Source organism: Melospiza georgiana, chromosome 3 (assembly GCF_028018845.1).
Source record: "Melospiza georgiana isolate bMelGeo1 chromosome 3, bMelGeo1.pri, whole genome shotgun sequence".
Taxonomy (NCBI): domain Eukaryota; kingdom Metazoa; phylum Chordata; class Aves; order Passeriformes; family Passerellidae; genus Melospiza; species Melospiza georgiana.
In genome coordinates this window covers 18241869-18267770 of record NC_080432.1, presented here as the reverse complement: position 1 = coordinate 18267770, position 25902 = coordinate 18241869, and the positions used below count along the sequence as shown (strand labels likewise).

Genomic DNA, 25902 nt, shown 5'->3' with positions numbered 1-25902 from the left:
TCTGTAAATGTTTACATCCCATGTCTGTACAACTCTTGTAGATCTGAAGCTGGGTTCTGTGACACATCAGTGCCTAAACCCTGTGAGCAGCTCTGGAAAGAAAGAAAGAAAAAAAATCCTTAAATCTTTCCACCCTCCATAGCCCCCACTCATTGGTGCAAAGCCCTTTAGCAGAATTGTTTAGACCACATAACACCCACAAGTCACAATTTATGAAGTTTGCCAGCCTAATCACTGTAGACTTTTTCAGAGTAGATCCCCACAGTAACAATTATTTTCTGCTTTACTGACTCAGGGAATTTCATTCTAGTTTTTCTCCCCTTACCTCCCATCCACCCTTTTATTTCTAGGCCACATTTCTTCATTCTCTCTTGCACGTATTGTGCCTTTTGTGGCCAAAAAAAAAGCCTGCAGATATAGTATTTCCCCATGTTGCTAGTGGAGACTGCCACAGCCTGCATAATTTGTCCCCTCAAATGCAGATCTGCCCTAAACCTTTTGGTTTATTTGTTTGGCCACACTGGTGAGTTTCGAGTTGTTCAGTAAAATTTGGAGCTTTTGGCTTTTCAGTGAATTATCAGGAATTATCTGAATTACCTGCATTATCAGGAGCTTTTGAGTTTTCAGTGAATCCCTGTGAAATAGAGAATAGAGACTGCAAGTTTTACGTGTTTATTGTCACTGCAGCAGCAGCAGCACAAGCCGTGTGACACGAGCACAGCTCAGCTCCGTCTCTGGCACAGGCTTTGTTCTATAAAGGCACAAAAATCATTGCAGGCAATGGGATTTTGAAACATACCAGGAGAAATCTCAGATTTTTTTTTTCCTCCCTCATTTCCTTTTTAATGGGGATTTTTAAGTCAGCTTTACGTAAAAGCTTTACACACACACACACACACACATACACATACAGAGTCCTGAAGAGCAGACCCAACATTCCATCATTTTATTCCATGACATTCAGCTTTAGTTTAGCGATGCCTCAACACCCCTCAGCAAGACAGACCAGGGAAGGCAGTGAGGAGCTCCCACAAACCCTTTTTGTTCCACACGAAGCCAAACTCCACCCTCACGCTGCTTTTCCAGCCTGGCAAAACTCGGCTGGAATCGCTCCATCCGTGAGGGCCGGCGGCGCAAACAGAACACCTCAGGTGCACGGGCCTCACCTCCCGCCGGACCCTCAAGGCACCTTGCTGGCCCACCCGACTCCCAGCGGCCTCAGAGCGTGAAGTTATCACGGGGAGAGCCCGTACCTGGCCTGGCAGAGCCCCGCAGGATGCCGGCCTCGGGCGGGTGGGCGCTCCGCCAGCGGCGGGGCTCGAACCCGTCACCCTCCGTCCTCAGCCCAGGCGCCACCGGGCGCCTCTCCCTGCGCCGGCTGCCGCCTCCCCGCCACGCCTGCAGGGGTCGCTGTGGCGGGAGAGCGGAGTTACGCGCGCCGCGATTGGGCGGCGCTGAGCCGCGGGCCAATGGGAGGCGCCGTCTCATCCGCGCTGCCGCCCGCCCGCCTCCGGTGCCATCTTGCCGCGGCCGCGGGGAGCCGAGCGGGCCCGGCCATGCCGCACTTCCAGGCCTGGGAGGAGTTCACCCGCGCCGCCGAGAAGCTCTACCTCGCCGACCCCATGAAGGTGGGATAGCCCGGCCGGGAGGGGAGGGTGTGCGGCCCGGCGCGGGAGCGGCCATGTGGAGGCGGCTCCGGCTGCGCGCAGCCTGGCGGGGGCGGCGGGCGGTGTCGGGCTGGGGGGGATCGCTGGTGGCTGCACAGGGGAGACAGGAATCACAGAAGCTCAATAATTTAGGCTGGAAAAGACCTCTGAGGTCGTCGAGTCCAGCCTATGGCCCAATCAGCCATATTAAGTAGACCATAGATAACCTTAAGTGCCACGTCTGCTTATTTTTGGAACGCTTCCGGGGATGGTGACCCCACCGCCTCTCTGGGCAGCCCTGTCCAATCACCCTTTCTATGACGAAACTTCTTCTAATGTACGCCCTAAACCCCTTCTGGCACTCTTTAGGGCTGTGTGGAGGTTGCACCCTGCTGTCAGGGAGTTTAGGGAGCGATAAGGTCATTCCTGAGCCTCCTTTACCCAGGCTGAGCAGCCCCAGCCCCATTGCCCTGCTCTGGGCTCCCTCCGGCTCCTCCGTGCCCTTCCCGAAGCGACAGGCCAGAACGGGACACAGCACTGGCACTGTGGCCTCAGCAGTGTCGAACACAGGGGAAAAGCACCTGCGAGGAAGGTTATTGGACCATCCTTTTCTATGGAACGGGAGGAAACTCTCATTTACAGCCCCGAGAGCATCCCTAGGGAACGGTGTTACAGGCGGCGTTATTGGCAGCTGGGATGAACCTCAAGGGCTGAACTGCAAAGACATTGAGCTCATACCTGTGTGTTGGAAACCGAGGTTAAGAGTTCTGCTGATGTATCAACTATAAGCTTATTTTATCAGTTTATAGTATTTAAGACCTATATTATTTGAATTTGTCCTTTCATAGGGTCAATACGTTGCATTGTTGCCTGCAGTGACATTTCAGACTGGAAGGAGTTTGCATCCTAAAGAATAATTCCTCAAGGACTTAACCCCTTGGTTTATGACTGTTTCTTGTTGCTTTTTAAAATGCAAATATTAAAATTAATCCCAGTCTTCAGGAAGAGCATTATAGTTCACCTAAAAAGCATCACAAGAATGTGATGTGAAACTTACGCCTGGGAAATCTTGAGTAAAAAATGCCAATTGTTCTTCACCAAAAAGAGGAACCTTCAGAAGATTAAATTAAATCTAATTATTTAAAGCAGATTAGCTCTGCCTTTTAATTAGCACAGAGACACCATATGTGGTTGCTGCTGATACTAAAATTGCCCAGTTTGGCCTTCCTAGGCTCTGTGACATTGAATTAAATGAAAGAATGGATGTCACTGCAGCCGGGAGTTGCTCTTCCCCTTTCCTTAAAGGAAATCTCTTCCCGTCCATGGCAGTAAATTTGGTTACAGAGAGGTTTATATGGGCCCTGTTGTCGTAGCACAAGTACCCTCCTGTTAATTTAGCAGAGAATTAGGAATTTCATAATAGGGTTTGCTGGGAAGCTGAAGGAAGAGCTGTGGGAGGTGGGTGTGTGTTCTGCAGCCTGGTACTGAGTGGCCTTGCCTTGGCAGGAGCAGGTTATTGATACACTGAGCTGTTCCAGCAGGTTATTGATACACTGAGCGTGTTCTGCTGCCTGTGGCAGCCTCCTCTGTGCTTTTGGGGCTGCTCAGCAGGGAGCTGTGCTCTTACACTGCTCAGGAGGTGGCAGTTTGTCAAACAGAAAGGGTCAGTCTGTGATGAGATCCGCTCTGGAACAGGAATTCCAAAATGTATTTGTAGCAAGGAGGTTGTTGACAAATCACTATTGACCATTAGCACAAATCACTGTACAATAAAAACTGTTTGCAGTGTGAGTTCAGAATGCTCTCAAAGGCCACCTTGCTTTGTTTCTGATGTTAGCTGAGGCTGCAAACTGCTCATGAGGAACCATTTAATGCTCAGCCAGTGAGGATGTGGATTTTTACCAGCGTGGCTTTGAGAACTTTGGTGGTTTGAGGGTCCAGAGGGGCAGGGTGGGTTAAGCTGGGGGCAGATGGCTGCAGGAGTAGCTGTGATAATTACCACAGCAGAAAAAGTGGTGATGTTGAGCCTGCCCCACTCAGCTGATCCTTTTCCAGTCTTCATGTGGAGCTGCTCTTTTCTGAGGTGTTTCAAGGCTACAAACACAGGCCTCCAGTTGGTTTTTCTGGGGTGTGACACACAGCCAGGGGGTGTCTCCTCTCAACATGACTCTCATGGTTTGTCCTGCCTGTCTCAAGGTCTCTGCAGCTGTTGTTGCTGAATTTGCAGGGGTTTTGAACGTGCCCAGTGTTAACCTTGCTGATGGTGCTGGAAAACCAGCCTGGATTGTAAGGCAGGGAAATGTGGTGGGTCAACTTCCACACCACCTTGGCTGTGGGATTATTTACAGCTCCCACAGCACCAGAGCTGGGGTCTGCCACAGAGGGGCTGAAAACATGGAGCAGAACATAATTATGGTCAAGGGTAGTCTGAGTGTGGGCAGATTCCCTTCAAAACATGCTGAGAATTGTTATCTGTCAGTGCTGATCCCTAAAATGTTTTTCATTTCAGGTCCGTGTTGTCCTCAAATACCGACACTGTGATGGGAACCTCTGTATCAAGGTGACAGATGATGTGGCTGTAAGTACAGAGCACATTGCCCTTGCAGAGCTGCTTGTGCCTCTCACAGACCTGTGCTTTGCTGTCAGTCACCTTGGGAGCTCTTGCACATTGCCTTGAGTGCCTGACAGCTTGCTAAAAACTTGTACTCGGCCTTCCCTTGTTGCTGTGCCTGCATTGACACTGACCAGTCCAGGAGTGTTTTCAAACTGGTGTTTACTGGTGTGAGTGGGTCTTTTTTACCTGCTCAGAGTGGTGAAATCTTCCAGCCATAGGTGAAGTTCCCTCTTTGTGATTATGAGGCTGAGTGACAGCAGTGTTACAGCTAAGGAGTTGTTTCTCTGCAGTCCAGGCTATTCTGGTATTCTGCAGTCCAGACAGGGTATTCTGCCCTTCTCTTGCCTTCAGACTTGGAAAAGAGTCAAATTTCTTCTTTCCAGGAAAAGTAGTCTGGCATTGGAATGTCAAGTGCCTGGAATGGATGTGAAACTCCAGTAAAGTCACTTCTTGATAGGGGAATGGGGCTTGACATGGGTGAGCTGCTGGGTGTGGGGCACTGATAATGGGGAATTTAATGGTCATTTTGTGGAAATCTGTAGGGGAAGTTGGGGTCAGGTGATTCACAAGCATAAACTCTTCTGGGGTATTAACTACCTTACCTGCTTTAAATCAGAGAAGGATGTTACACCAGGTGGGGTGAAATGGGGACTGGTTTCAGGATTTTTGTTGGGTTGTTTAGTGATTGGGGTTTTTTGTTTGTTTCAGTGTTTGTTTATTTTAATCAGATTCTGTGTTCCCTATTTAGGGCTGTCTTAGAAAAACAGGTTTTGCTTGGGATAGGAGAACCCCTTGAATGGGAAATACTGAATTTTATGTCCCTGGCAGTGTAACATTAAGGACTGTGAAAGGCAAAATAAGCTTGCTTTCAGAATATAAAGAATTGGCAAGTAATTTCAGGTTTAAAATCTGTTTCTATGTTTAGACAACACAAAAAAAGTGCAGCTTTAAAACCTAAGTTTCAACATCTTTTTGGAGCTGGAAGAAACTAGAATAAATTCTGAGTTTCCCTGTTTTCAGTATGGGAGGCATGAGCATTAGGGAGAAGCTTAAAAGCAAACACAGATAATGTTTGTGCTCTGAAGCAGGGTGGATGTGTTGGTGCTGCCTCCTGGTAACTGCTGAACACTTCAATGCTCTCCTTGTTTTGTGTGCTCCAAGCACAAATGAATACATAGCAGCTACAAACAAGATAAAAAGCAGCAGAAGTGAGATCTGATATCAGCAACTTTGTCTTGCAGTGTTTGCTGTACAGAACAGACCAGGCACAAGACGTGAAGAAGATTGAGAAATTCCACAGTCAGCTCATGCGACTCATGGTGGCCAAGGAGTCCCGCAGTGCTGCCATGGAAACAGACTGAAGGGCTGCCAAGAAAATCACTGCTCTGCTCATATTTCACTGGAAACAAATCTTTGGGATTGCAACAACAACAAAAAAAAAAACCAAACTGGGGCAGGAGATGCTTTTATGTACTGAAGTGGACTGATGGCAAGTCTGAAGCATTTTCACCCCTCAGACTCCACTTTGGGAATCTAGGAGAATAAGTGCTTTCAATTGAAAGCTTATATTTATTTTTGGGTATTAAGCAACTATTCTTACACGTTAGGTATGCTAAGAAGACAAGTAAATATTTTAAATCTACAGTATGTTAATGCAAATTTGCTAGGCCACAGGCATACTTCTGGAAAGTTACTGTAAAATCTCATATAGATTTCATTGTGTTCATACCTGGTGTATTCTCAAAATGAGAGGGTTTATTAATCAGATACTGTAGCATGGTGGCTGGGTTTAATAAATACTTACATACATTATATAAATCTGTTGGGTTTAGAATAACAGATGTTTTCTGAACTGAAATGTTGAAATTGCCAATTTGTATTACCACTGCCGCTGGCAGCACTCAGTCACAAGATGTGCAACATTATCCATAATGCAGCTTGCAGAACTCCTATATTGGCTAAGTGATTAAACTTCTGTATCTTAAAAATTAAAACAGAACTTCACTTGAATATTCCTAGAGATCTGTGAGAAGCTGGGAGGGTTTTTTTCTGCTTGTGCAAATACTGTTACTGAAAAACAGTCAGTGGCTTTTTTACGTACTTGAACTATTTTGTACTAGCAGGGGTTTGTTTTCCCATCCTTGCTTCAGACAGAGTTGAAGTATATCAGCAAGACAAATTCTAGAAGCTCTTGCCTGTTATGCTAATAGAAAATATCCAGCTGAACAGTACCCAGATTCCTTACTCCAGCAGCTTGTTAACTGCAATTGCAAATCTTACATGTGGCAGGTGGATGTCAGCCAAATGGATAAATGGATGCAAACACCTTAATAAATACTTAAATACCACTGTCAGAAATAGACCAATGCTCCTGTAGCTTAGATGTGTTTCTCTCAGTAACCTCTGGTAGGCTGATGGAAGCTTTAATTGTCTCTTGTAAAAAAGCTTTTTGTTTGAAAACCCAGTAGCTAAAATTGATACTTGCTTTGACTAGGTCTTGTATACTTGAAAACAGAGAAGCATTTTCATGTAATTAGGCTATTGGTATAACTAGGTGCTTTCAGAACTGATTTTTTTGGGGTTAAACCAAGCCACAAAAGTAGAGCAGGACCATACTTGTAGTGGCATTTTTATATAACAAAACAATCTATTTAGGTAGCTACCTGCTGTCACATAAAAATAATGGAGCTACTGGGAAACAGTGGACTTTTCCACATTTGCCAAAAGCTTGGAAAAAACCCACCAGGCTTGAATATTGCATTAGAGTACCCTTGCAGCTGAACATAGAATGTTGCACGTTGTTGGAAAATAGCAGCACTAAATTCCTGGTGACTGCTCAAAATTCTGGTCTGCAACAGTGACTGGTATGTGTGTAACATTTTTGTATTGGCTTTTGAAATATAAATAAAGCTAGAGAGAAGGCTGGACTTGTTCATTGTTAAGCTTTCATGAGATACTGTAATACTGAAATTTTTATTTGGTGCTCCAAATAACTTTGCTAATATTTGCAATAAAGTAGTAGAGAGACTGGGTGTAGCAAGTGGCTGAAAGGCTTCATCTTTATACCCCAGCAGGTTTTAGAGGAGGAGCAATTACAGCACTGTATGTTAGAGCAGCAGTTTTCAGGCAAAACAGGCAAGGGAATTAATTTCTACTTTTCTGAATTCAGAAATTATTTCTCCAAAACCCTGGGGAAATACTATTGCCACTTTTGTAAGAGTGATGTGTTGTTAAGCTTGTTCTCCATATACTCAGAAAAAAACTGGAGTGGTTCTGTGCAGCCAGAATGCAAAAGAAAATATTACAAGGCTGCTGCTTAAGAAAATTAAATGGTATGGAAACTTGTTCAGAAAAATAGAAGTGCTTCATAACTTAGTCCTGGAATTTTCAGCCACTTCCATACTGTGTCCATGGGGCAGTAGAGAAGCTCTGAATTCCAAACTCTGTCTCTTTCCTGCCTATGCTCTTGCTGAGAGTTTGTGTGCTTATGTACACTGATGCCATCCCTAATAAACATCCCCTGAGCTGGTCCATCATGTTGCCAGCTCCTCGAGTGTCTCCTCTGCTTTGTGATTAAAAATCAGTGTGTTGTGGCTGCTGCAGCAAAGGGGGGCTCACAGTCCCTGAATCTGCACTGGGCAGCCCAGCCTGCCAGGGACTGCTGCTCTCAGCCAGGAGCTGTGCCAGTTTCAGGCTGCAGTCAGGCAGGAGACATGGGCAGCCTGTGCAGTGACAGACAGGTGACCTTTGCAAAAATGGAATGATGGAAAAAATAGGATGCTTTTCCCTGCTACAGCCAGTTTTGTTGCTTCCTGTTAGTTATCTTCAGTAATTGTTCTGTTTGGTGAGAGGAGTTTAGTAAAAAGAAGGGGCCTTGTTATCGCTCCAAGAACTTGGGTTAGTTTACCCATGGAATTTATTCTGTTTCTCTGGGGTTCTCACCTGCTGGGTTCCCTGAGTGTCTTGATTTCAATTCTTTGTGCAAAGCACTTCATAACTGAGCTCTCTCTTATATTCAACTACTTACATGCAATCACTTCTGTTTCCAATATTAGGGGCTTGAACCCTGAGCTGCTCCATATGTAATCCATTGTGGAAGGGTATTCTGGAGTGCAGGAAGATTTTTAAATTATCTGGAGAAGTGAGAAACGAGAAGTTTAATCACAGGTCTTTGTTTTAGAGAGCCTTTTGATAATGGCCTTCCTATTAAAGTCCTGACCTAACTTTTAGGAGTGACAAGTTTATTCTGGAAAACTGGATGCTTTGGTGCTGGAGTCTGTCAAAATGGGAAATGGAGCCAAAGCCAAGCAGGTGCTTTTAAAAATGTTTTAACTTGTCAAAAGAATTATGTTTCATCTCAGTAAGTTTCTTCACACAGTATAAAAGTGGGTAACACTCAGCATTTTGCTGGAACAAATGTGAGGAAACTGTTTTCTGTCAGTAGGACTGGGATGATCACTTGTTACTGTAGGCTGATCTTAAAGGATTAAGTCATTTTAGATGCTCTTCTGTGGTATTTGCTGGGTCTCCAGGATGAAGGAGGAATTGAAAATTTGACTCTATGTTCTTAGAAGGCTATTTTATTATTTTATTATATTATATTAAAGAATGCTATATTATACTAACAAAATTATACTAACAAATAGAGAAATGATACTTACAGAAGGTTTAACAAGATACTAATTAAAACTCGTGACTGCTTCCAGAGTCCTGACACAGCTCGACCTTGATTGGTCATTAAGTAAAAACAATTCACATGTTGGATAAACAATCTCCAAACCACATTCCAAAGCAGCAAAACAGGGAGAAGTAAATGGGATAATTTTTTTTTTCCTTTTTTTCTGAGGCTTCTCAGCTTCCCAGAAGAAGAAATCCTGTTAAAGGGATTTTTCAGGAAATATAACAGCGACATTCTGAGGTGTCCATTCTGCTCTAGGGAGGATGAATCCCCTCACTTTGATCACCTGGAAGGACAGAACCACAGTTACCAACTCACCTGTGCTTTCTCACTGCTGGCCTGGGGCAGCACAATCCTCTCACAGGAATTACTCTGTAACACCTTTTTCAATGAAGTTTGCATCTGAAGTGGAAGTACAGAGAGAATAAGTGGGTTTTTTCCTGTAAATTTATTACCTAAACTGCAGATTATGCACAAGTCCAGACCCTTGATTCTGTGAGCATTAGTGGGTGTCCTTAGGGAGAAGAGCTTAGTTGGAAACTGATATTCCTTGTACAGTGCTGTGTGCTGAGGGACCTTAAATTGACTGAAGCAAAGCTGTTTTGATCAAATAAATCCAAGGAGTCCTTTTGTTAGGTTACTGTATTAAAGGAGCTTCACTTTTTAAAAATTTTTTTTAGGAAAACTAGTCTATGAAGAACTACATCTAATTCCTTGCTTGTGTTAATAGTGATTTGCTTTTCAAGACATGGGGGTGTCTTGAAATACTACTTTAAGGGTAGATGCTGTGTGACTCAACACAACTTTTGTTTATAAAGATATTATCTGTTAAAAAGAGCTTTGGCAGTTCAAGGACTGGTATTTAAATACAAGCAACGGTTGAATTGTCTTTGTTGCTGGGGATGACATAAAAACATGCCTTTCATCTCTCATTACTTTCACATAAGCAGATCTTTAGTCTAAGTGGACTCTTCAGGCTGGCTTTCAGATAAACCTCCCCACCCTGATGCTCGGCTGAAGTGTTTGAGTCACTACGGACTGGAGACAGATGTGGGCTTTTTAGTCTGCAGAAATGTTATTTTTGAGATGAGAATGATGCTTAAATGCATTTTAGCAGCAGATTAGTTACTCAGCAGAATGCAAAGCGTGCTAGTTTGTTAACCCCTGCTTGTTATGCAAAATGTGTGTGTGCCCAGTACCAGCTCCAGCAGAATAAATGCTCCTGGGAGAAAGTGGGCTTGGACTGAACCATGTAACACTGAGATCTGTGGGAACTGAGCAAATAAAACCATGGTCATGGCACGATAGCAGAGTGAACTGCCTTCCTGCAAGCCCAGGCCCATGCTGTGGAGCATGATCTTTGTTCCTGGTGAAGGTGAGTCCTTATGTTCCTACACTGTGCCAAGGTGGTTGTAGGGGTGTGTTCCTGGAGCCCTGTAATGGGAAAGCAATTCCCTTCTGCCATTCTAAAAGCATTTTAAGCCCTGGGTGCCATCCCTGAGTGCTCTGGTTTTCCAGCAGGAGCCAGTGTGCTGGACCCATTATGACTCCTCAGACAGTTCTGGCTGTTGGGAATATTTGGATTACAAAACCAAGAGTATAGAGTTTCTCCTGAACTGTAATGCTGGTGTTTATGAAAGTGTTTTCCATTTAAATCAAGACCAACTCTGAAGATATTTTGCTTTGTGTACCAAGTTTTGGTTTTGTGCTCACATTCTTTTGCTGCCTTTTTGGTGGCAGTTCTTGGTATTTTTTTTAGAACTTAAAACATCAGTCATACCGTGAGATCTGGGATAGATTGGTTTGGTTTTTCATAATTTCTTTTGAAGCTGTGTGTGCGTGTTGGGTTCTTTTTCTGTCTAGAAGACATGTTCTGTTCATGGAAGGACTGAGCTGCATTGTCCTGCCTTTACTGAGAACCTTCCTGAGCTACAGGCTGTGCTTCCAGCCAGATTCCAAAGACTGGCTCCTTGGAGAGGGGCTTGAGCTCTCTGCACACCTCCTGATGGCTGTGCTGGCTGGTAGTGAGCAAAGGAGAGCTCAGGCAGCTGAAATATGCATTTTAACTGGGCTGCTCATGCATGTAAATGCAGCCACCTCCGCTGCAGCCCTGCTGGCACTGTGTGCCCGGGAGATGAAAGGCTCGCCCCGGGCGCTGACAAATGAGCCCTGGCAAAGCCAGTGCGGCTCCAAATGCTGCTCTGCAAAGGCATCTGCTCGGGAAGGAGTCAGCCGGGCAGGGGATGAACCAATGCCTCAGACACGTCCTGTGAAATTCGGGGTCTTGCTTTAAGTTGCCTCAAAAAAATAGATTTTTGAATTTGGGGGCAGGAGGCAAACTGAGCTTTCATTGATAGACAGTGAGAGACGTAATTCTCTCTCCCAGAAAAGTCTGCATTGTGGGCTCTTCGGGATCAGTTATTGGATTAAAAGGGAAAATAATCTTAGGTGTCAGTTCTTTTTTCCTGGAGAAGCACAGAGAGAAGAAAGAGAAAACAATTCTCATCTCTACTTGCTGCTCCTGTTGTTTTTGCACATGTGCAATGTGTTAGGAAGATTGTTTACCTGAAGTGATTTGTCAATTGGATTCTGCTGAGGATTGTTTTGTTTCATTAACCAATTGGAAAAAGCTGTGTCCTGGCTGTCTGGAGACAGTCACAAGTTTTCTTTAGTAGTATTCTTTATATTCTTTGTAGTATAGCAGCTCTTCAATATAGTATAGTATAAATAGTAGAAATAAAAGTTTAATAAAGCAATTCTTGAACATTCTGAATCGATGGAGTCAGATACCAATCATTCCCTACATCAGTGACTCCCTACATTACTATGGGTGGGTTTTTTAAAAACACATTTTTCTGTGGCAGTGCTCCCATGTAGCTGAGGTCAGGAACCGAAGGAATAAACAAATTTCATCAGGGATTGTTGGTTTGTGCCCAGAGGCAAACCTTCTGTGCTCGCTCACACAGCAGAGCCGGGTGACCCGTGAGTAAAACCCTGCAAAAAAGCAGCCGTGGTCTGAGCAAACAGCTGCTCTGCAAAGAGCTCCTGACCCTCCACAGATGTTGGTGGTGCCATGAATGTGCAGGCTGGGATTCCACAGAGCCTTGGCTGCTGCTCCCCCTTGCCTCTAGCACTGGTTCCAGTGGGTCTGAGCCTCAGCTGAGCTGTTCCCATTCACCAGAGCATCAGAAAACCCCTTGATGTTCTGGAGAGCTGCTGGTGTGGTGTTCCAGCTGGTTGGTGTGCTGAGATGGGCGGAAAAGGTCAGCTGAGGGCTACTGGTTTCTCTGTTGAAGGCACTTGAGAAGGTAGTTTGATGTTCAGACTCAAGTGTTTATTATTTCTTATCAGAAATAGAGGACAGAAAAAATTGCAAATTTTCACTAGTTAAAATAGCCAAACAGAAAAAATGCAATAAAAAAATAGCTTAACAGAAAAAAATGCAAATGCTTTGGCTGGGGTAATTTTCTGTACAGTGCCTGGTGTGGGGCTGTGGTTTGGGTTTGTGCTGGAAGCAGTGCTGATAACAGAGAGATGTTTTTGCTGTGGTTGGGCAGTGCTTGCACACATCCTCAGGGCCTTTCCTGCTCCTCACCCACCCAGCAGGGAGAGGCTGGGAGGGGTCAGAGCAGCCCAGCTGACCCCCCTGCCCCAAGGGACATCCCACACCAGGGCATCCTGGCCAGCAGGTAAAGCTGGGGAGGAGCAGGAAGGGAGGGGGGGTGCTGGAGTCACTGATTCCCCAGGAACTGCTCTGTGGGATGGAGCCTCTCCTTCCAGGAGATGCCTGAACACCTGCCTGCCCATGGGAAGCTGGGAATTCATTCCTTGGTTTGCTTTTCTTGCATGTGCATCGTTTGCTTTACCTCTTAAAATGTCTTTATTTCTATCCATGAGTTTTCTGACTTGTACTCCTCTGAATCTCACCCTGATCCTGCTGGTGGGGGAGTGAGTGAGTGACTGTGGTGCTTGGCTGCCAGCTGGGGTTAAACAGTGCCAAGTGTCTGTGTGGAAGCTGTAATAAAGGGTTGTGACCCTGGCACACAACACAGTTGCATTTTTAACTTTCATCCCATAGAAGTTATGTTTACTATGAAATTCAGCACAGTCTTGTTTGTATGTAAGTGAAATCTATGTAGTCCTACAGAAGAAAGATGGACTGCTCCTAGTGTTTTTGGTGTCTCAAGAAAAGTAGTACAGAGTAGTTTGTGAAGAGAGATGCCCCAAAAGGGGTAGAATTTAGCCAGCATATTTGGTGTGGAAGAAGAAAACTACAAAAAAAGACAAAACTTACAGAACAGTGTAGGGACATGTTGCTTTAAAGAAGACTAGGTTTTGATTTAGGTACTATTGCTGCTCAAAACAAAAGAGAGTGAGAGCTACCCCAAAGGCTCTGGGCAAAGGACTGCTTGAGCAGACTGTGATGGTTTGGCTGAAGAGATTGAAAGGTATGAAAGGAATGAAAGGAATCTTCATCTGTGATCACAGGTCTGTCTGTCTGTCAAGAGCCCGGCAATCCAAACAGGATGGCATGGAGGTGATGGAAAAGGAGGATTGGATCTTAGGAGTGAAGTAACAGCTGAAAACTGAGACTGAATGGTAAAACCTCAGAGATGATGAGGAGTTTAATGTTTGCTTGTATTGTTTTTCCTGGTGGGATGAGCTGCTACAGCTTGACCTTCTGAGGCTTGTTTAGCTCTCTCTGCCCAAGTTTGAAGACAGGTCTTGGAGAATACAGGTTCAGAGACAGCAACACACAAAAATCCAAGTTAGATGCATTTTCAGTGTTTTCCCTCTGTCTGGCACAGTCTGTCTTTCTCTTGAGTTCTGCCATCTGAACTCTTCAGTTCTCGGTCTCAAGGTTGTTTATTGTATCTTATCTATAAAATATTTTCTCCTGTCCTGCCAAGGTCTGTTCAACAAGAAAGTCTGAGGCACTCAGCCTGCCCCTGGAGGGGTGTTATGTCTTTATACTAAAAACTTCATGTACAATATTTACAGTTACTTTCCAGTACCTATCACCTATGTTAGACAGTGAGCTTCTCCTCTAAGCCAATCCAAAAGTGCCACCATCACAGCAGAAGATGGAGGCCAAGAAGAAGGAGAAAGGCTGGACACACCCAGATTCCTCCATCTTGCCCCCTGAACCCCCATTGTAAAAACCCCAAAAAATCTATTTTTTCACCCCGTGATAAATTCACTATCATTCTACTTAAACTGTCGTGGCTTGCAGATCTTCATATAAGGTTGGTAGTTTGCTCCATGGGTCATAATCAAAACCAAAGGCGTGTTGGGCTCTGTGCCAGGGTCTCCGAGTCCCTGGCAGGGATCTTGGCAGTCCAGGACAGCCAGAGGGATGTCCTGAGTTCCGACAGGCGGCTCCCAGCTCCCAGCAGCTCCCGGCCGTGCCCCGACCCTGCAGGCGGCGTTCGCCGCCCGGGACGCTGCGGGGACAAACCTGCGGTGCTCCGGAGCCTCTGTGCCCGGACAGAACGACATCTCCCGGGGGCTGCGGAGCGGGGACACGGCCCCGGAGGCTCGGGGGGCTCGGTGCCCGTTCCGGCCCCGCAGGTGAGAGCGAGCGGCGGGCGCGGTCCGGGATGGGTTTGGGACGTTCCCCGAGGGATGCGAGCGGGGCCCCGGCGGGGAGAGGAGCTTTGGCTCCCCATGCACTAAAGGAAAGCGATTTTCCAAGCCAGTCCGTGTGTCCAAACCTGCGGGCGCTGAACAGAAGGTCCGTAAATGCCAGGGATCTGAAGAGTGCGCAGGGCTCTGCCGCTGCTCCAAGGATTCCTGACAATGGGAGTTGTTCCAGTGCGGATAAAGCGCTGGGACCGCTGGGGGCTTTGTGCTGATTTCGGGAACAGGAAGGTCCTAATCTGCATTCCTGGTAGGGGAGCGTGTGTGGCATCCCCAACAGCTGGAGCCAGAGGTAAGTTGGAATAAAACATTGAAAATAAAAAAGGTAATGGAATTAAAACATTTTAAAAAAAGTTTTATTTTTTATGGAATAAAAACATTTTTTAAAAGTTTTATTTTTTGTAAATAAAAACCATAAAAAATTTACCAGTGCTTAGGGAATAAAAACATTTTTTAAAGTTTTATTTTTATAAATAAAATAAAAAAATTATGTTATATATATATAGAACATATATATAGAACATATATATAACACACATATATATATAACATATGTATATGTATATATATATATATATTCATATATATATACATACATATGTTATATATATATGTAACATATATATAGAACATATATATATAAAACATAATTTTTTGTGTTTTCCATAAAACATAAAAAATTGTTTTATTTTATTATTAAACTTTCCATAAAATTTTTATTTCCATAAAATTGTGATGGAAATAACAATTTTATTTAGTGTTCCTCAGGAACGTGGCCAGGTTTCCCTGTTTAGTTAAAGTAAGTGGCTTTAACTATTGGCATGTAAATGGTTTCTGTATGGTTTATTTGCTTATTTCTAAATGGGGATGTGAAATTGAGGTTTTATTTATTTATGGATAATTTTGCCAGACCTGAGGATGATTTGATTGAGTACTTTATGCATAATTTCCTTTGCTGAACAAGCATTTTAGGCATGAGAAGAAAACCTTGTAAGTTTAATGCCCATACTTTGTTGCATAACTGAGCAATCTGCAAAGACTAAGGAAATTATGTACTCTGCTCAAGCTGGGTTTAGTTTGTCAGAATTCAGCTGGGATTTTGATTGCCCAGGAGTTAAAACATACCATTTTCAAATGCATTGCTTAATTTTCTAACCCTATTGAATTAGGATGCTTTCTCTTCCCTTCTTTTCCGACCCTAGCTTTACCTTAAATAAGAGAAATTGGTAATTTTAGGTGAACCTACAAGATAGGATCAGTCTTAGAAGCCAATGTCTCAGAGTTATCAGAGAGCCACAAAAGCAGGGTTCATATGTGGATTGGCCCTGCCCTTTGGGGATGCTGTTCTTCTCCCCTGAAGCAGATATTGCTCTGTTTGAAATAAGCTAAAGCTGAGGCCTGAGTGCACAGATTGCTAATGCATACTGAAAATCGATGGAAGATAGTCCCCAAAAGCAATTAAGCAGCTTTGAAAATCAATCCACAGTTGAAGTTGTCCAAGGACAGGGATTAGATCTTTGTCAGAGCTGAAGTCTTTGTGGGGAAGGTCCTGGCACAGTGTCAAGTTCATGGCTCTTTGTTCTGCATCTTTTCCAGTCTGAATTCATTTCCAGTCAAAAAATCGTTAAAAATTTGTTGAAACTTGTGTGTGATTTGCTAAACTCTGCTGGCTTGTTATTTTTCCCAGAATTTGTTGTTTTATTTCGTGTGATCATAGCATTGAAGTAAATAATTTGAAATAGAGCATGGTGGGTAATAACCAGTGCAGGCAAAATCCACATGCAATTTGTCTGTATGAATTGCCCAAAATAGGCTTTGGATTACTGGGTGTTTTAAAAGGCTTTTTTGCCCCCTGTTGATTTACTGTACTTTAAGTATTTGGTCATTCTGCAGGGTAACACTGTTCCTTTCAGCCTGCTTGTTTATCCAGGGTTTCAACAAAGCTTTCAGACCTGCCCAGGATTTTTAGGCATCAAATGGCCATGTTTTAATCTTGTAAGCACTGTGAAATAAGCTCAGGCTCCTTAGTGGAAGGACCAATTTGTTCTGAGTAATTACAACAGGTAAATGAAAGAGTTAGGGGTAATAATTCTGGAATGGTAATACTCCCAGAAATTCCTGTTGTTTCAGTAATAGTTTGTCAAGTAATTTGTCAGTGGAGAAGTAGCAAAGCAGAGCTGGGGGTAGTAGGTGAAGCACAGCTTTTAGCTCTAGGCAAAATAAATTGATTATTTTACATGTTCCTATGCACATTTCTTGTTGGGGTATTCAAATTCTGTGGGCAGATGAGCAGAGGTAAAGCCTTGCCTTTGTGGCAGAGTGTGCACTATTTCATTGAGCCTGCAAGAGTATTTTCTCCATGCCATGCACAATCCCAGAACCAGGGCAGACTTCTGCAAAGTGCAAGTTCCAAATGTGGCAAATAGAGCTCTAATTACTGTCTAAGTCCCTGAAGAAAAGTCACTTGGAAAGCAGAGCATCTTACTTCTCTCTGAAGAGCTTTGGTCTGCTTGTAATTAATGTTGAAAATACTTTTTTCCCTTCTGAATACTAGTGCTGGAAAAGTCCTGGATTCTTCCTCTGCACACATTATTTTTAATTAAAAGCATCACTGTGTGTGTAAATGGGTATTTACATAAATGGTAAAGCACAAAACATCATCTTCTAAAGTGGCATTTGCTGTAATATCTTGGTCATGCTAGACATGGCAGGATGGCTGGCAGTGGTTTGAATATACCCTGGGGTTTATGGCTGGTTCTTTTAAGCAGCACTCTGAGTTTTTTATATCTATTTGAGCATGTTGTTGTTGATTAAATGCTTTCTGATTGGCAGGGCTGGGAATATTTTTGTGGGAATTGTGGCAGCCATGCTGTTAGTTGCTGTCTCTGATAGGGCATTTGCCAGAATGAAGGAATGACCTGTGATCATGTTTATGGAGGGATCCTGCTGGATTCAAGAACAGGAGCTGATTGCCAGGTTTCCTCTCTGAAAATTGAGCTGTCACCTGACATTTCTCCAGCTTTTTTCTTTTTTTTTTTTTTTTTTTTTTTTTTTTTTGAAACATTTCTGCAGGAGATCATTAGGTGTAATCCATGGGACAAGAAAGGGCTCAGCAAACTTTTGGGTTTTGTTGTCTCTTTGTGTCTCAAGCAATTCTCCTCACATTTATTGCACCCAGCAGTCAAATCTTGCTCATCTTGTGAATTCTGCAGTTAGGACACACAGCTCTTGCTCTCCCTGTTTGTTCTGTATCTGCAGCCTGGGTGGGCTTTGCTGTCTGATAGAAAACAAATCTTCCCCTCAGGTAAAACACCCATGTTTGATGAATCAAACCCCAAGCTCTGTTGGAGGACCAAGCCCTCTTGGGAGCTTCATCAAGAGTGTTAATTGCTCTCATCTGGTGGGTACAGGTAGTGCATGTCTCTAGAAATCTAAACAGAACTTAAATATTGTTATTAAGGGAGAGATAAAGTAGCAGGAATTGTTCTTGTTACATGTTTACTCTGGCACATCCTTTTGGTGTTGCAGTTATTTGACAGAAAATGATGGCTACCATCTGTTCCCCTCCTCTGGCATCATTCAAAGTTCCTTTCCTCGTTGGGAATTAAGTTTTTGTAGAGAAACAACAAGTTTTGATCTCTTCCTGTTTCCATAGTCACATTTAATATTCTTTATTCTTTTTGCATTTATAGCTCTAGGCAAAAAGAGTTGATTATCTTATAGATTATTTTGCACATTTCTTGCATTATACTTGGAGTACGCAGGTTTTGTGGCCAGGGAGTCTGGTGTCCCAGAAAAAGAAGGAAAACTGAAATAATAGATGAAAGAAGGAGTCTCTCGTGCAGATAGATATCATTGAGGGAGGAGGGATATCATCAAGAAAGGAGGGATTGTGGCATCATAGAAAAAGGAGGAAATGTGGAAAAGCTGGACATCACAGAGGGTTGGGGTCGTCTCACACTGAAGAAGGAGAAAGTGTCACACATGGGGAAGAGAGAGTCTGGCACCATGAAGGAAGGAAGGAATCTGGCATCAATGAGGAAGGAAAGAAGGAGTCTGGCATCACAGAGCTATGATGGATTTGGACATCTCAGGGGTAAGAGGGAGTGTGGCATCACACAGGAAGGAAGGAATCAAGGAAGGAATCTGAGGAAAGGAAAGGTCTGTCATCATAGAGGTGAGAGGGAATCTGCTATCACAGAGGAAGGAAAGAGTGTTGCACAGAGGTAAGAGTGAGTCTGGCCTCTGGAAGGAAGAAGAAAATGTCATCACTGAGAAAGGAAGAGAGGGGTCTGACATCACAGGGCTGGATATTATGGAGGTAAGAGGGAATGTGGTGTCCTGAATGAAGGAGGGAGTCTGGCATCACTGAGAAAGGAAAAAATCATCAGAGATAAGAGAGAGTCTGATATCGCAGAGGAAAGGAATAATGTGATGTTACAGAAAAAAGCAGGAAATCTTCACTGCTGGAGGATGGGGATTCTCATCCTAAAGGTAAGAGGGAGACTGGTGTGACAGGTAAGAGGAAGTCTGGCATCACAGATGGTGGAGGTCATCTTGCATCACATGGAAGGAGGGAGTTTGGCATCACAGAGGTTTGAGGGAGTCTCACATCATGGGGCAAGGAGCACATTCTCATTCGTGCTGCCCTTACCTCATTTAAATTCACAACGTGCACCTCATCTGTCTTGCAGTTTGCCAGAAAATTCCTCTGGCAGTCTTTATATTCATCGTTTTTATCTCCACACCTTCTTTTAACTGAAGGGTTGTCATGTACTTTGTTCTTATGCACCTCAAACTGCTTGCACTCTTTTTTTTTTCTCCTCTAAAGCACCACATATACATCAATTCTGCATGTTTTAATAATTAAGGGTTTCAGTAACACAGTTTTCTAACAGTGCTAATACAAAAAGGTTGTAAATCTGCTAGCTGAAAAGATCTTTCCCTCCCTGATTCCATGGAAGCATCTTAAGAGACTCAGACTGATGGAAGATCCTGCAGTAAACAGGAGGGGACGTGCTGTGCTGTACCACCAAGCAGCTTGGGATGAAAACAAGTCTTATCTGGAGACCAGGGCAGGCAAAACATTGGCAGTAACACCATGGCAGGGCAGGAGGGCAACCTTTTACTGTGCACTGCTGGAGGATTTGGTGAAGCTAAAATTAGAGCCCAAATTTGCCTTAAGGCCTGAGGAACAATTACCCCGATCTCATTTCCTTATCTGTAATATCTCACTCCTTTGGTTCATTTCCACCTCCTCTGTAAAATGCAGATGCTGGCACAGGATGAGGAGGTGAACCTCATTACTGCTAGAAGTTCTAGTGGAAGGCAAAACAGAACCACGTGCTGCTCATAATTTCTTTTCAGGCACTAGGAATGAAATGTTGAAGTAAAGCTCAAGATGTTGTGGCTAAGAATTGTTTAAAAAATTTGTTGCTGGCATGGTATCCTTTCCTCTTTTAACTGGAAGATGGGATTTGAGAGAGCTTTCAGCTGTCTTCACCCTCCATTGCATGCCAGGCTCTTGTCACTTCTCTGCACCTGTGCAAAAAACCTCTTCTAACTGGGATTTGAGTGTCATTAAATAGAGTAAAGGCTGGATAGGGTAAATAGGATAAAATCTTTGCATTATCTCACCTTGATGCATTATTATGGTAGTTTGAACAGCTCTTTCACTCTTAATTATCATGAACAGTGCTGATTTAAGAGTTCTTTCGTGGCTTTTCTGCCTGCAGAGTCTGAAACAGAAATTATTGCAGATGGAGAGTGTATCCCTTTTCTCCTGAATCATGCACACAGTCATTAGATCACATTTACGGGCATCACACAGATCCCAAGCTGGATTCTGTCAGTTTGTGCTTTTTTAGACTCTTGAAAGAGAGTGGGCTTGTTCAAACATAATAGAAGCAAAATAAATAAATTTGAGATAAACAAATCATGTTTTTAAGCAGCACAGAATAACGTGTAGGACATGGCTTTAAAAGAAGAAGTAACGTTGCTCAGATATGTGTTGTTGTAAATTGAGTCTCTGCCTCTTAAGAAAGCAGTGATTTAAATAATGATTGGGGTCTGAGCTTTGGCTGGCCAGTGGTTACAGACATTCTGCCCCTGGGTGAGGCAAAGTACGTAACAGTGAACTTATTCCTGTGCTACTTTTCTTTTATGCTTAGTTAGACTTGGGTCTCAGTGCCTGTAGGCTTTCAGTGTGGTACTGGAGAGTTCACAACAGATTGTAATTGCAGGAAAAACGAGGTGGGAATGTGTTGTGCAAGGTGCTCAAGCACCCCTCTGGAATAACGTGCCTGGAGGGACAAGTGCTGTAAGTGCCAGCTCTGGGTGATGCAGAGGTGAGAGATGAGAATTGACTCCAAGTTCTCAGAAGGCTTATATTATATCACATTATATCACATTACATTATACTATATTACATTACATTATATTTACATTACATTATATATACTATATTTTTATACCTTATATACTATATTTTAGATTATATAATATTCTATATACTATACATAAAATATAATATATATTAAATATATTCTATATTACATAAATATAATACTATATAATATATAGTATAAATATATACAATATATAACATATAAATATACAAAATATATTTTATATATTTTATATTCTATTTTAGATTATATAATATCCTATATGTCATATTATGAATTATATTATATTTATAATATAATATAATATAATATAATATAATATAATATAATATAATATAATATAATATAATATAATATAATATAATATAATATTTGTTATATTATAATTATTATATTATACAATATTTATTATATTATATTTGTTATATTAGATATTAAAATTATACTAAAGAAAGAGGCTACATCAGAAAGCTAGACAGGAATGATAATAAAAACCCATGACTGACCAGAGAGCCAGACACAGCTGGACTGGGATTGGCCATTAAGTAAAAACAATTCACATGTGGGTAAACAATTCTCTAAATCACATTCCAGAGCAGCAGAACATGGAGAAGCTGAGGCTTCCCATCTTCCCAGGAGAAGAAATCCTGGTGAAGGGATTTTTCAGACAATATCACTGTGACACAGAGGGGCACCCCAGAGCCTACCCTGGCCCTGCTGGTTGTTCCTGCTGGCCAGGGCACACAGCAGCTGAAGAGCAGAATGGGAGCAGTGCCTCAGTGCCAGAGCTGTGGGTGCTCCTCAGCAGGGAACCCCCAGCCTGGCTGGGAGCAGCATGCACACTCCTGGGGGAGCCCTGGGACAGTGGCCTTCACTGCTTTGGCGACGTGACCTCACTCCTTGCTCACAGCCTCCTAATTAATTTCCTTCTGTAATGGTTAATTTCTGATTGTGAACAGTCTAGGGAAAAAAAAAAAAAAAGTAAAATGGGATGATATCATCTCTTCCTGCTTTTTTGGAGATAGCATTGTGTGCCACCTCCCTGTGGCAATAAAAAATGTAAATGCTAAATTTCTTATCGAGACAAGGCAGAAACTCTGTTGGATTTGTATTTCCTGCCTTTGATTTGCTTTGCTTTATTTCATCCCGTGCCTGCCTCTCCTCCTCCCCTCCAATGTTAATGCAGCATTCCATGCTCACCTGGGAGATGTTATCACTTGTAGGCAAAGCAATTTCTGCCTTGCTAAGCTATTTTCAAGCTTGTTATGATGCTCCATAAACTACAGAAATAGGAAGATTTTCTTCTATGAGCGACTTGGTGGTTTTCTGTCTGTTTCTGATGGCAAAAATGTGGTGCCTGGAGAGGGTAGGGGACAGACTGAGGGTGAAGCTGTGGGGACTGTGCCATGTCTTAGTTCCTTGTAGGCTGTGGCAGTGCTCAGGGACTCTGTTCCAGGTGCCATGAGTTTTTAAAGTCCTCCAGTGGGGTCATTTTTCCTTCAGGTCTCTTGGGAAGAGTAACTCGTAGTTTCTGCTCTTTGGGCAAAGCAGGGTGTGAACAAAGGTGCTGCAGCAGAAAGATGCCTTTTTGGTAAAGCCTGATGTGGGATTTTATGTAGGGGAACAAAAATACACAGAAAAATCACTTCCAAATGGAGCTGTTATTTCTCCTGCAGGGTAATTATTAATCAATAAACCTTGTGTCTCTCAGAGTGTGCCAAGTGCTCTGAGCTGCCTTGCAGTGTGCTGGTAAACCAGTCCTGGGGAGAAAATGTTATTAACCCTAAAGCATGATTAGCTCTGAAAGCAGCAGAGTCACAAGTCCTGCCTCAGCCATGCAGCAGCAGTTTTGCCCTGGCAGGGTTTGGTGGCACCCCCAAAGCTGCGGGTGTTGTGCATCATTTGTGGCAGCTGGATGGTGTTTGGGCCAGAATGCATTTCCTGCATTAAACTGAAGGTCTGCACAGTTGATTATTTCTCCAAAAACGTGTCTCAGATGGATTCTAATGCTGCAAGGCTGAGATGGATGGTTACTCATAGAAGGAGAGGGGGATTTTACCATTGAGCTGTTTCATAGATGACCTCTGAAAATGAAGAGCTCTGTTCTATGAGGCATCTCTTCCTGTGTATTGATGAAGACAAAGCAAGAGACAGGACAGAGCTTTGATGTAAATAATAATTGCTCTGTTCCTGTGGACCCCTTAGCTCTGATGTTAATGCACAGATGGGGGACAAATCAAAATGCAGAAAGGTGCTGAAAACCAGGAGTGTTTCCAATAGGGCGCTGTAAGATACTGTAAGGAAGTTCTGGGGTTTTCTTGCAGAAGTATTTAATGAGATGTTCTTGGCCTTCTTCAAGAGGAGCTTGGTTCAGGGCTGTTTACTGGGTCCATTGCATTTCAATATTTTTCTTTGAAAACATGTTTTTAAAGCAGCAAACCAAGCGCATTCCTCCTTGAACTCTTTAGGATAAAAGTACTGTCAAAGGTATTTAAGTGTTGTCTGCAAACAATATCCTCCCTGGGGTACAGCAAAGTCTCAGAGCCTAAGGACCATGGAATAAATGGAAATATTTCCTTCTAAGGTCTTGCCTTTGGTCACATAAAAAGAGGAAAAAGCCAAACCAAAACATGAACTCCCTTTGAAGCCCTCATTTATAAAGGCATTGTGCCAGTGCAGTTGCATCAAGAGACTTCAGACAATAAAACCTCCAGCACTTTGTTGTTGACATCTCTGAAAAATAAGGGTAGAAAAGTGTTATCGTACCTGTTTGTCCTTCCACATTCATGGTGCTGTATTGCTGCATCGTGGAACAAGTGTTAAGGAGCTGATCACTTCCACTTCACCACAGATCCCAGCAGTCATTAGCGGAGGAAATTCTGGAGCAGGTTTGTCACAACTGTGGCTGCTTTGTGCTGCTCAAACAACACACCAGAGCTCCAGAGAAGCAGCTTGAATGGAGAACTTGGGAAATCACTGCTCTGAGTGGCCTCCTCTGGGCCCAGGCTGGAGCTGCTGGCAGGAACATGCTGCATCCCAGCAGCTCATCCCTCCCAAAACAATCCCCTTGGATGAGCTGGTGAGGTTCAGATGCTGCTGACGCACTTGGTCCTTCCCTTCCCAGGCACTCACAGAAAAATGTGACACTCCTGGAGCTCTGGGGCCCATGTTCATTATCATCAGGAATTTTACAGGCACTTTCAAGGCAACTGGGAGATATTGAATACAGAGAGTCTCTCTGTTAGCAAAAAAATAACCCAACCAATATCAGAGGTGGCTTCTTCCAAGTCAGGATGACATCCCATGCAAATCAATTTGTCACCAGCCCCAGCTCTCTGCAGTGGAAGTCAGGATTCTTGTGAGACCTGAAGCAGGTTTTGGCACTTACTACTGGATGGTAAACAAGCTCATCCTCCAGTCTGAATTCACTGCAAAAAATGGATGTCTGTTCACACAGCCTCTTCTTTCCACCTGTGGTCCAGGGTGAATGCGGAACACACACATTTGCACACAATCCCACCCCAGACCTTCTGCTGCAAAAATTCTGCTTCTCAAGTGTCCTTGAGAGGAGATGGTGGGGAGCAGAAATGGTTCTGTTGCTCAGGGCGTGAATGTGAGGGTTTCTGGCTCATGGAGGTTCAGTTCCTGGGCAGAGCAGCTCTGTCTCTGTGCTGGCAGGTGCTGTTTTTGCAGGGATCCCCGTGGCAGGAAGGAATGATGAATCTGACTCCATGCTCTCAGAAGGCTAATTCATTATTTTATGATACTATATTATATTAAAGAATACTAAACTAAACTATATTAAAGAATACAGAAAGGATACTTACAGAAGGCTGAAAAGATAATAATGAAAACTTGTGACTCTTTCCAGAGCCCCAACACAGCTTGGCCCCAATTGGCCAAAGTGACCACTTTGTTTTCACTCTGGTGTGAGTGAAAACAACTCACACCAGAATCCAATGAAACAATCACCTGTGGATAAACACTCTCCAAACACATTCCACATGTGAGCAAAACACAGGAGAAGCAAATGAGATAAGAATTGTTTTCCTTTTCTCTGAGGCTTCTCATCTTCCCAGGAGAAAAATCCTGGGCGAAGGGATTTTTCAGAGAATGTGAATGCCACAGGCAGGGCTGTGGTGCTGATGCAGCAGGAGCAAAGAGAGCTCTGGTTTTGGAGGTGGCCCAGCCTGAACAACAGGGCTGGCACTGACAGCAGCTCTTCTGTTTGCTGGGGTCTCTGTAAACACATCAGACTGGCCCAGAGTTGGGATTTTCTGTGTGGTGTTCACAGTTATGGTGGTGAACCTTTCTAGCCCAGACATGGCCCCAGCTGTGTTGTGATTTTGAGGAAGCTGCTGTTTTTCTCCATGAAGGCAGAGGAATAGAAATGTTATAAAATGCTGTGGTAGGTATCATTTTCTATGTAAAGTGCTCTGAGGTTTCTAGAAGCCCCTCCAGTTGTGCTTTGCAATAAAATTTAATTGTGCTCAGGATGCTCCTAAACTGCATTGGTTTGTGTGCTGAGGCAAGCTGAAATTGGATAAACTTTTTCATTCTGGGGAGAGTTATAGCCTGGGTGTTGTAAAGGTGGGAAAGGAGTGTTGTCTTGTACTCCAGATAACAAAAATTGTGAAGAAAAACAATGGCAGAAATTATGGAAGCACCAGTGGAACAAACAAACAAATCAAGTTTTTTCAGTGCCTATCATCCAATTGCTCCATTCTCTGAGGATTCAGGCACTTTCAAGGCTGTAGCATTTGCATGTGTAAAAATAGAATATTGTTCTTTTTTCTTCTTTTTTTTTAGCTTGCTCAATCTGCACAGTGCCTGGACAAATGTTCAATCTGCACAGGTGTTTTATGGGTGCTTACCTTGACTTGTGTATTTATTTATTTGTTTATTGTCAGCTATTAG

General features: G+C 43.3%; 1 protein-coding gene across 1 annotated transcript; it reads left to right on the top strand.

Moving 5' to 3' along the window:
• The first annotated feature begins 1503 nt into the window (after positions 1-1503).
• Positions 1504-7187, top strand: SRP9 (signal recognition particle 9). Its single transcript, XM_058021053.1, has 3 exons — positions 1504-1628; positions 4156-4224; positions 5502-7187. The coding sequence occupies exons 1-3, from the start codon at positions 1557-1559 to the stop codon at positions 5619-5621; spliced, it is 261 nt and encodes an 86-aa protein (XP_057877036.1). The 5' UTR covers positions 1504-1556; the 3' UTR covers positions 5622-7187.
• The last annotated feature ends 18715 nt before the right edge of the window (positions 7188-25902 follow it).